At 35.2% G+C, this 12,055-nt stretch overlaps 1 protein-coding gene across 13 annotated transcripts in view; it reads right to left on the bottom strand.

Moving 5' to 3' along the window:
- Abca6 (ATP binding cassette subfamily A member 6) overlaps positions 1–12,055 on the bottom strand; it is a 57,021-nt gene that overhangs the window by 22,883 nt on the left and 22,083 nt on the right. For 12 of the 13 annotated variants that reach the window (XM_042702621.1, XM_042702625.1, XM_042702624.1 and 9 more), the window contains 12 exons: positions 11,751–11,919; positions 11,129–11,187; positions 8,478–8,588; positions 7,587–7,762; positions 6,991–7,110; positions 6,339–6,477; positions 5,767–5,857; positions 4,807–4,946; positions 4,007–4,123; positions 2,649–2,832; positions 2,029–2,192; positions 1,287–1,420 (listed from right to left, as the gene is read on the bottom strand). In XM_042702621.1, the coding sequence (XP_042558555.1) occupies positions 1,287–1,420; positions 2,029–2,192; positions 2,649–2,832; positions 4,007–4,123; positions 4,807–4,946; positions 5,767–5,857; positions 6,339–6,477; positions 6,991–7,110; positions 7,587–7,762; positions 8,478–8,588; positions 11,129–11,187; positions 11,751–11,919 (1,604 nt within the window). Of the gene's footprint in view, positions 1–1,286; positions 1,421–2,028; positions 2,193–2,648; positions 2,833–4,006; positions 4,124–4,806; positions 4,947–5,766; positions 5,858–6,338; positions 6,478–6,990; positions 7,111–7,586; positions 7,763–8,477; positions 8,589–11,128; positions 11,188–11,750; positions 11,920–12,055 lie in introns of those variants that run through there. The other variant, XM_042702628.1, reaches the window with a different exon arrangement.

Below are 12,055 nucleotides of genomic sequence, written 5' to 3'. Positions count from 1 at the left end.
TGACTGAATGTTCACCATTTATTATTTTGGCTTTTATTTCTATTACCCTCCTTTTTGTTTTCTTCCCTTCTTAGTAAGAAAGAAAAGGGTGGTTTCATTTAACTGAACTACTCAATTTCACTGGAATGCAAAGACTCAAGAGTTTCATTCAGGACTGAGATGTGATTTTTGGGGTGTGTGTGTGTGTGTGTGTGTGAAAATACTGTACAGAGGGGTTACAATTACATGGGCAAGATAATGAGTACATTTCTTATCAAGCATTGTAGCCTCCTCCTTTGTTTCCCCTTTCCATCCCTTCCCATCCTCTCCTTGCCCCCACCCAATCCTCCTTCCCCACCCCTTTACAACCAAAGTTGTAAAGTTCGTTTTCGACATAACGACTTGTACATCACATTGTTGCAATGGGTCCACCTGTATCCCTGTTTAAACAATTTGTTTTTTCCCTTCCCCTCCACAAATTATACCGACATCAAATACAGTGAAAGCAGGGCTTATACCGTGGGGTAGGGACATACAAAGCAACAAAGAAATAATCTTATAAATGTGTTAGAAACAATCGCATGAAAGAAAAAAAAAAACATTTGAATACATATCTTAGGGTTCATTTCCCTAACATCAACTTACCTGACCTTTTCTGCTTGACTCAGACATATACTAGTTATTGCAGATAAGGGAAACCATGGGACCTATGTTTCTTTGGGCCTGGCTTACTTCAGTTAATATAATTTTTTCCAAGTCTTTCCATTTCCTAACAAATGGGGCAATGTCATTCTTTCTGATGGAAGCATAGAATTCCATTGTGTATATATACCACATTTTCTTTAGTAGAGTTGCCCATTCATAGATCTGTATATCTTGTACACTTTCATATTCAATTGTTCATTCAACTAGAACATGGATAATACATTCTTCTCAGGGATTTGATGTGTGTCTGTATTTCATTTGTGAATATATTTCTTCATTTTAAAATATCATTCTCATAGCTAAATAATAAATAGAAAGCCTTAACTCATAATTTTATTGGAGGATAATTATAAGAATAGATTTTAAGAGTTGGAAAAATAAAATAAAATTTTGCTATGAAAAACAATCTAATTCAAAACAAACAAAATGTTTCATGCAAAACCTTTAAATATAGGCAATCAAAATGTTTTTCTGACTCAACTGGTTGTATACTAACTAATCTGACTTTCTACAGTGTATAAAACACTTATAATATATCACTATTTTACTGTGTGTATATGTGGTTTCCTTGCCATAAAAACAAATAAGAGATGCAAATGTACCTTTTGTTTTCCAGAAACTATGATGGCTCCATTATAGGAGAGACTTTCAGTGCCATTTCTGTTTTCAAAGTCATCTACTTCCACAAGTATATTTTGTTGCTTTAGTGACTGAATAAAATCTTCAATATTTGAATCTAGTACAGAGTCAACAACAACAGAACACATGAAAGCAATAGAACATGTGTTACATCTTTGTAATGAACATCCATATCTCAATTAAAGCTGATGGTCATAGTATCTGCCTACATACTTCTCAACAATAGCACTGACCCATGAAAGAAAAACCCCATACTACCATTCTCTATTTAGCAAATATTGTTTTTATAATTTTGTTCAGTGTATGTTAACAAATGATCATTAAGACAAGGCAATTTTTTAAATCTTGCCTTAAATAAGCCTGCTCCTCATTTATTGTTTTCTAGAAAGGCACATTTTTCTTTTTTTTTGGTGGGGGGCAAGGGGAGGTCCAGTTGTGGGGCCTGAATCTGGGCCTGGGCGCTATCCTTCAGCTCTTCAGCTCAAGGCTAGTGCTCTACCACTTGAGCCACAGCGCCACTTCTGGCTTTTTTTTCTTTTTGCTTATGTGGTGCTGAGGAATCGAACCCAGGGCCTCATGCATGCAAGGCAAGCGCTCTACCACTGAGCCACCTTCCCAGCCTGAAAGGCACATTTTTCTTCTCCAAAGATTTTCTTTTTCTGGCTGCTATTTTATTTTGGATTTAAATTTGGTTTTTCTATTTACCTGTGTTATTGATGATCAACAGACTGGTGCAGAGATCCTGAGGAACTTGTCCAGGAGACAGGAAATACAATCCCGTCTTAAATTCCAAGTTCTGGTTATTTTGCACAGCCAAAAGTATTAGTTCCACAATCAAAAGTAAAAATGGAATTGCAAGTATGAGTAGCCTATAAAATAAATGAAAAATTACCCTATGAGTCAGCGGTAATTTTCCTTTATTCGGGAAGACATTCTGCAACTATTTTGTTAGGTGTCAAATCTAGTGACACCAACCACAATTTTAATATTCTAGTACATGCACTAAAAGATTTTGCTATATAAACATCAAGGTATCAAACTAGGAAAACTATGTTTCCTGAAGAGCAACCATATCTATGTTCCCATTATCAGGAAAAATCACATGCTACATTTATCTGTCCTCTGGCAGCAATTCTAGGTATTGTGTTCTATTCTGTCATTATCTTCTGGTTTGAACCTTTTAAATTCTTTTTTTGGTGGTGCTGGGTTTTAAAATCAGGGCTTCGTGCTTGCTAGGCAGATGCTCTACCACTTGAGTCAAATTGACAGCCCAAGAACCTCTTAATACTGGTTTTCTAATAAATTCCCAATGCTCTGCTACTTACAAGGCCAAAAGTGACTTCCTCTCACGTTTTAGTTTTAAGAATCGGAGCCAGGCTATCGCGCAGACCTGTGTTCTCCAGAGGCGCAGGTCACTCACTGCCTTCCGCATTTGGAGAAGAGAAGGGCAAGCTTGCTCTGTTTCATTTACGCTCTCTGAGACTCTTGGCATTTCTGAATGTTCAAAATCTATAGCACACACACACATACACACACACTGTTTATTAATACCATCCTGAGGGATCCTGTTTTTTTCTTCTTAAAATTATTAAAAGTTACTTTATTCAGATTTTGTTTTTATAACTGGATTCAAAGGAACTACTTAAATAATGTTGTTCAAGACTGATTAAGTTTATACACCACTGTTGCCTTTAATATTTTCTTTTTGTAGTCATATAGTTTCCCTTATAGATGGTGACATACATTAAATGGACACTTCTTCATAAAAATGTTTTGGAATATTTGTGGTTACCAGGCAAACAATATGAAAAAACATATAATAATGTGCAAGTTCTATAAATTCAAGGGAAAATATATTGAATTTTGTAGATATTAAATATAAGAAGAATTCAGTAAATGGTAGTTTTTGTTCAGCTCAGATTTAAAAAAAAATAATCTCCAATGTATCAATATAAATAAGAGATTTCAAAAAGTCTTGATAGGATAGCCAACCATTATCATCTAATATTCACCACTAAGGTATCACTAACCTAATATTGTAGGGCAAAAGCTCTAAAAAGCTCTAAAAACCCCTGACCTATACAAGAACCCTGAATATAGGATTTACAAGTGGAATGAAATGGGTACTACCTAACTGCTATTAAGGATGATATGCTCATCTAGAAAATGGTGACAAGGATTAGTATAGAAATGTGATGCTATAGGAATATGTTAGTGTATTATCTACACATTGTTTAAAGTATTGGGCATAGCAGGAGTTATAGAAATAATAGTTCTTCTATCACCCACAAAATAGACATAGAGACTTAGAATTTTCTCCATTTAGACTTTTTTGTGTTAAAGTAAGCACAATTTTTATTTTAAAAATATATAGATATGTTCAAATCTCATGCCCATAATGAAGAATTTTCATGTCCTCAAAGTATCCAACACGCTATGGAGATCGGAGAAGACTGCTAAAATGGGAAGTGCATAGTTTCCAAGGAGAATGTAAAAGAATCTATGCTTAGCCTTACTGATGATAATAGAAAACAGTAACAACCTATCACAAACAGAAAAGCCAAATTTGGAACTAGACACTTTCCTTAGAATTTATTATGCAAAAGAATATTAGAAATAACAATTGACCAATCTATTCCAAAATAAATTTGAAAATTTCTGTGAGTTACGCAAATAGTTTTACCTTTTTCGGTAGTGGATTTTCTATTTAGATCCATGAAGACTTCATTCAGAGTTGATATAGAGATGTCACAACTCATTATACCCTGACCAGAATATGCATCTAGATCACTGAGGAGATCTAAGACAATAGACAGAAGTACATACATTGAATAAAACATCAATAGGTAAACCTAGTTAATTAATGCTTGTCAGAAAGACTTTCTACAAATTACTGTGGAATATTACAATAAATAAGACAAAAATCTCATCAGCCTGGTCTTACTATGAAATTACTATATCAGGTTTCTTCAAACTCTTATCTTCATCTTCTCAGATCTTTTTCTAGGGTTAGAAGTATACTAATCCCATATTCACAACAAGACTAGAGGACCATAAAGTTACTGTCCTCAGTTTATCCCTAAATCACTCAAGGACGTGGAGTAGGGAGTGAGAACCTTGGTTTTCAGGCCTCAAGTGGTATAACTCTAGGCATGTTTATTTATTCTTTCATACTCCCAGTGATATTGCACTTCAGTTGTCTGACACAGTAACCTGCTTGGTAATGTAAACTTACCTGGCTTCCTTCCCTCCCCACCTCATCGCTCCATCCCCAGCTGGTGTTTCCAAGAATTCACCAGCAAATAAATTCACCCTCTCAAATCCTCATGTCAAATCCTGCTTCTCAGACAATGCAACCCAAAACAACATTCATATTCGCTAAATGATAAAAAAATGGTGTGAACATGCATTCCAAATTTCATTCCATTATAGTCATCTATACATCCATACATCTATACACCCATACAGTCATCTATATATTACCTGGAAACCTACTCGTCTTTTCCAAAGGCAAAGTGTACACAAGCTTCTCTTTGTTTTCTGTTTTTAATTCGGCCTCAGGGATGTGATGCTTAATAAAGGATGTTATTTTTTCTGGATCATATATTTCATTCCTATGTAAACTAATATTTAGGGAAAAAAGACAAGTAGTTACACTTTCTCTGTGACTACCTCACAAGAATTTTTGTTGAATAATTAGCCTCTGAGCACTATCATACTTGGTTTTAGAAAACAACAAAATGAGCAGATAATAACTATCAGTTTGGAAATGGTATCTGTATAAGGATGATCAATAGATTGAAACAACTGTAAATACATACATAATTATTGTATTTAAGCCAATGTACTGAGTAAACAAAGGGAAATGAGAATATCAGACATAAGAGACTTCATGGGAAACACAAAGACTACATCTAACAGGGTCACTATCAAAAATTATTGGTCAGCAGAGAAATTTGGCCCACTGCAAAGTTTTGCTTGCCACAGGGTTTTTATAAAACAAAAATTAAAAACTCTTTTAGACTGAACAACCAGTTTCTAGTTTAACAAAGAGTTTTTTTCACAACTCTTTGCAAGTAGATTTTTCTCCCTGCTGTTATTGACTTCTGAAAATATTTGCCTTCGAGCTCTTTGAAAAAATGGAAATATAATACTGCATATCAACTGAGTAAAGTGAAGAGTGAGAAGGTAGAAGATCTGGTCTATGAACAGCTACCTGGAAAAGTAGTATAGAAAGTAGCTCTGCTGTAAGCAGATGGTCTAGTTCATAATGTTGCCATTTTTGCCCATCATTAGCCTTACTACAGAGTCAAGGAGGCAGGAAAATAGGCAAAGTAGTTGAACAACACTTACCATGAGATCAATACTCGTTCACACTGTCTCACCTTAGTATTTATACCAGTACATACTAATATAGATCTAATCTTTTCCCAAAGTCTTTACCTTAGGTGATATCCAATGCCCCATTTTCTCTTCAAAAAGATGGAAGAGCCTGCACATTTCAGTTTCCCGTGGGACATTATCACCTTTCTATCTGATTAAAAAGAATCATGAGATAGAAGATATTAGGAGTCATTTTGTCTCTCTCCAAAAATATACTGATAAGGAATCAAAGTTCAGAATTCCAAAGAAATGCTCTAGGAGACAAAACTAAATATGCTAAAATACATCTTTGAAATCAAAACAGATACATTTGGAGCTCATCCAACACCAATCTAATTCAGTATCCTCCACTACTTCTTAAAGAAAGACATCACAAATTACATATGGGTGTATTTTCACCCAGCACTAAAGAATGCTTAGATATTTTTCAAACAGATATATATTAAATAAGATTTTTACATTTAATTAAATGTAGTTCTGATGTGGTCACAACCTAGCACCTGCATGGCAATAAGAAACTGTTCTCTAGCTGTGGAATATAGGCACATCCCGATATTCACAGTTCTTACCCAAGAGTACGCATCACATCTAAAGCCCTATTGTCATTGTGGTACTGAGATAAAAACAATTACCAGCAAGGCTGTCTGCCTCATCCACATACTTGGTACTGAAGAGGATCACCCGATTTGCTCTATGTTCCTTCAGGAAGCTCCACACCTGCTGCCTTGAAAAGGGATCCAGCCCAACAGTTGGTTCATCTAAGATCAAAATCTACAGGGGGTAAAGATACACAAAATATGCCTCTTTTCCATGTTAACTATCTCAGTAATTGACATAATGGGCAATAATCCATAAAACAAACAAATAAATAAATAAATAGCCCATAATTGTGTCCAATATACTTACTCACAGCTAAGCAAAGTGGGTTCCCAGTTGAAACACTGCAATGAAAGCACTACCATTTTAAACACCAGGAGGAATCTGGTACTTGAAAGTGGGGGGTTAAAGGGAAGGGAGCATATAAATGAAGAGGAAAAGGGTGGGAAATTCAGTCAAAATATCAATGTATGTCCTACAAAATTAAGGTAAGCAGGGAAGCGGTTGGGTATGGATGGGTGAGAATGTTGAAAGGGGTGATGTTGATCCAGATGCACTGTATTCATAAACTGCTTTGTTGAATGGCAACTCCTTTGTACAGCTACTTAAAGATAATAAAAACATATTTTTTTAAAGGATGGCTTTCCCTGACAATCTGCTTTCCTCCCCAGGCACAACCTTACTTACTTGAGGATCTCCTAAAATGGCAGTCCCAAAGGTCAGCTTTCTTTTCTGTCCTTCACTTAAATTTTCAACACGGTCATCCTGAATAGTTTGCATGTCAAACTCCAATAAAATTTGTTGTACCTGTACATATATATATATATATTTAGCCTAAAGTCCAAAATGACTCATTTTAACAATTGCAACTACCGGGCGCTGGTGGCTCACGCCTGTAATCTTAGCTACTGAGGAGGCTGAGATCTGAGGATCATGGTTCAAAGCCAGCCCAGGCAGGAAAGTCCGTGAGACTCTGATCTCCAATAAACCACTAGAAAACTGGAAATGGCGCTATAGCTCAAGTGGTAGAGTGCTCGCCTTGAGCTGAAGAGCTGAGGGACAGCGCCCAAGCCCAGAGTTCAAGCCACGACCAACAAAGAAAAATAAAAAACAATTCTAACAATGCAATTTAACTTTGATTAAAGTAGTAGATGCTATTGGAGATTCTTTATTGACTAAATTTCATTCATAGCTAGATAAGTAAAGCAGGGATGAGAATTCTTTGGCCATGATTAAACTTGGTACACGATTGCCAGTTCATTCATTTGAGCATGCCCACCAACCTCTTGTTCCACTTCCTGTGGATGGATCCCTTTTATTATAGCAAACAGCCTGAGGTTTTCCTTTAAGGTAAGTATGTCAAACTGAACATTATGTTGAAGACAAACACCAGTTCTCTTTCTGATTTCCTCCAAGTCTTGAATTTCAGAGGGATTTTTATTGTAGATAGTGACTGAGCCTAAGAACAGAATAAAAATAATTTAATGTTGGTAAGATGATAATATACTTTATTAATATTTGAACATATTACACAAGAAAATACTGACATACATCACTTAAAAATCTAAAATGAAGTGGTAGAGTGCTAGCCTTGAGCACAAAGAAACTCAGGGACAGCATTCGCGCCCTGAGTTCAAGCCCCAGGCCTGGCAAAAACAACAACAAAATTAACAACAAACCTATAGGACTGGGAAGGTGGCTCAGTGGTAGAGTGCTTGCCTTGCTTTCATGAGGCCTGAGTTCGATTCCTCAGCACCACATAAGCAGAAAAGGCTGGAAGTGACGCTGTGGCTCAAGTGGTAGAGCACTAGCCTTGAGCTGAAGAGCTGAGGGACAGAACCCAGGCCCAGACTTCAGGCCCCACAACCAACAAAAAAAAAATCTAAAATGATGATTTCATGATTTGTTAGCAGTTATTAATCATTGTTAGCACAAATACATGTTTATAGTGAAACACATTTTCTCTGAAATATCACACAATAAAATCAAAGTGATTTTCATGGGAACTGAAGAAACTGGAAATACATTCAAAGTTATTTAGTGCTGGGAAACAAGTTTAGGGAAACCAATGTCTTTCAAGCCATCAGATTAAAAAATTTTTAATGGCAAGTGTATATATGTATATATAAGCTCATTCTTTATCAGGTTGCTTTGAGAGATAACTTTAAACTTACCTTCTGTTGGAACAGATAGTCCAGTAAAGATGTTTAGTAGTGAAGATTTGCCAGCTCCTTTGTGACCCAGAATTGCTGTGATTTGACTTTCGTATATATCAAAGAGCAAACCTGTTTTTGATACAAGATATTCTAAATAGGAGGGCATTTCACAAGATGGGTCTTAAGCATTGAACAAGACAAATAGGTTTCACAGTGTGCTTATCAAGCATGTCAGTACTTTACATCTTTTCCAACTGCCAAAATAAAATGTAACTAATTTAATAACTAAAATGATGCTAATGACAGTGAAATGCATTTAATAATTAAAATGATTCTGATGCAATGTGGCATGATTAACAGAAGTCTAAAATTGACCAAAATAAATATGAAAATTAGTAAAATGAACTTAAAAATTCATCAAAAAGGATGAATTAATATTAACAACTTTTATGTTTGTTATTAAATATAATACACAGTGTTTTCATGGGCTAGAAGGAACTGACAATATCACCACAAAACTGAAATATGTGACTCAATTTCCACATCTACAAAGTGATGGAAATATTATGTGGTTTTCAAAAACCAAATGAGAGAAAAAAATCTGTGAAAATTACTTAGCATAGTTCCCAATACATACTTACACCTCAAAAAATTTTGTGTATTTATAGCTATTATCTTGTCATAATTTTAATTATGTATTGCTTATTAATATGGATTTAATATTCATGGAGGAAAATTAAATATGAACTAAGAACCTTAAAAATATCATCCCTAATAATTTAACTTCCAAAAATTTATCTTTATGAAATAAGGTCTTCAAAAAGATTGCACAAGAGGATTCATTCTAGGGGCTAGGAAGGTGGCTCAGTGGTAGAGTGCTTGTCTTGCATGCATGAGGCCCTGGGTTCGATTCCTCAGCACCACATAAACAGAAAAAGCCAGAAGTGGTGCTGTGACTCAAGTGGTAGAGCGCTAGTCTTGAGCTGAAGAGCTGAGGGACAGCACACAGGCCCAGAGTTCAGGCCCCATGATTGGCAAAAAAAAAAAAAAAAAGATTCATTCTAGTGGAGCTTTTATGGCAGTAAAAACTTAGAAATAAACTGAAAATCATGCATCATATGTTAGTTGAATGAATCATACCAGTCATACAAGACAATGGATGTAGTCACTTTAGGCTAATGATAAAGGATTTCAAAAGCGTGCTTTTAAAGGTATCCTAGAGTTGGCAGAGACTAGCTGCAGGAGCAGAAAGCCAAGAGAGTACAATTCTAATTCTATCCTTTTCCCCCAAGGAGCAACTCTAGCTCTCTCTGATTTCATTTTCCATATATTGTGTTTAGTTCTCAAGACTACTCTATTTTTATTTGTTTATTTATTGATTAATTTTGCTGGTCCTTGGGCTTGAATTCAGGGCCTGAGATCTGTCCCTGAGCCTTAAGTAGTAGGCTAGCACTCTACTACTTGAGCCACAGCATCACTTCTGGCCTTTTCTGTTTATGTGGTATTGAGGAATTGACCCACTAAGCCACATTCCCAGCCAAGGCTACTGTATTTTGCGGGAAGCATTTCTTTTCCTTCTGAAAGTCATTAGGATTAAAAGCAACAGGACCTCTGTGAAATGTAGACGCTAACTGTAATGTTTTCTTTAAAATTCATTGTAGAACCTGTATCCTTATTTCAGCATTTTCTTATTTCCCTTCTCCTCCCCAAATTAGAAAAATGTATATACAAGATGCAGGACACTGAATCAAATACAGTGAAAACAGGGGTTATACCATGGGGGAAGAACATACAATAGAATTTTAAAAAATCACATAGTACATTTTATATATATATATATATATATATATATACATATATATATATATATACATTAAAAACAACAGCAAAAAAGATAAAACATCTTGTGTAAAATTAAATGTACAAGACATTATGCTGAAAATGAACTTTACAACTTTGTAGGGGGGAAGGAGAGGAGTTAGGAAGGTGTGGAGGGAAGGGATGGTAGGTGAAAAACAAAGGAGGAGGTAACAATGCTTAATAGGAAATGTACTCATTACCTTACTCATGTAACTGTAACCCTTCTGTACAGTATCTTTACAATAAAAAATATATACAAAAAAGTTAAAAAATAAAATTCATTGTAGAAAACTATACTTTCTAGAACAGTGTTAAAATGTTTGCTTCATTCCAAGTTACAAACTATTCTGTCACAGGAAATTGTGCATTTAATTCACTCACTGACAATGGTTCTACTGCGACTCCTTTTAACTATTATACTAGTATTTTTTAGCCCTATATCCCTTAAACATTATTGGACTATAAGTGTAGATACTCCTTCTTCACAGTACAAATGTATCATTATGTTTTTATCCTAGTCATACTAAAACACAGAGAATTTTCTTGTTTCATTGTACCAGCCAATTTTGCAAAATAGATCCATTAAATATTGGAAAAGATTTTACAATTTTATTCTCAAAATTTTATTAGCATAAATTAATTTATAATAAATTCTTAATCATTAATAACAACCAAGTGGAAGATTAAGATTACTTACATTCATTTTCCTTTCTTTTTTTGTTTTTGGTATATTTTCAACTATCACATGTTGAGTTTTTCTCCTGTTTTGGTAATAAAGTCAATGACAGAATTAAGTCTTTTTTCTTTACCTTTCAATGCTTCCACTTTTCCAGATTTTCCTTTATATTCCTTTTTAACATTTCTGATTCTGAAATGATAAAAATGTTAATTTAGCTGCAACAGAGATAAAGACAGCACAGATAATGTGTTCAGTTTGAGTGATACAAGCAATTGGCCACTTTATGTAAAACGGATGATGTTCTAAGCATGTTATGCAGAAAACTTCCTCAACTATCAGCATAAGGTAGCTTACACTATGGAGAAAGGGATTCAAGAAATGAAAACAGCAAGTATAAAATAGAAGTGGTGGCACAAGAAACAAAGCAGACACAAGGTTCCACAAGGTGACTGTGAATGGTGGTAATCAAAACCAGAGAGACTTTTCTTTCAAGTAGCATTTAGGAGAGCTTGCTGGTGAGGGAAGTAGAACTGCTCAAAGGGATGTAGATAAAGGAAGTGGTGCTATGGCTCAAGTGGTAGAGTGCTCGAGTGCAGGGACACTGCCTAAGCCCAGAGTTCAAGCCCCACAACCGACCAAAATAAAAAATGTTTGGCAGGGATGTAGATAAAGATAAATTCTTCCCCCTTCAATAGTTTTCCCTATTCTCACTCAATCTCATTCATGCATTTGTGTGGTTCTCGTGTGATTACCTGATGGCTTCTTTTCCCTGTAACTCAGGAGCTACAGGCTCAAAGTAATCATCAGAGGGCTGTTCAGGATCTAGGTTTTCCTCAAGAACATTATTTTTAGTCCTCCAATGTTGGAAACAAAATGATGAATTCAGGAAAAACAATGGAGAATGGTGGAGATCACTTCCATCTAATTAATCAAGAGACAAGTATCCAATCAGTAATGGTATAATGAGAAAATAAAATTCAAAATAATATGGAATGTATTGGTTTTTTGTTTGCTTGTTGGCACCCTTGTGCTTTCTATCATGTACTATGTCTTTGAG

Source organism: Dipodomys spectabilis, unplaced genomic scaffold, assembly GCF_019054845.1.
Source record: "Dipodomys spectabilis isolate Male_0828 unplaced genomic scaffold, ASM1905484v1 ptg000329l, whole genome shotgun sequence".
NCBI lineage: Eukaryota > Metazoa > Chordata > Mammalia > Rodentia > Heteromyidae > Dipodomys > Dipodomys spectabilis.
The sequence above is the reverse complement of the archived record's forward strand: the minus strand, read 5'-3'. Positions and strand labels throughout refer to the sequence as shown.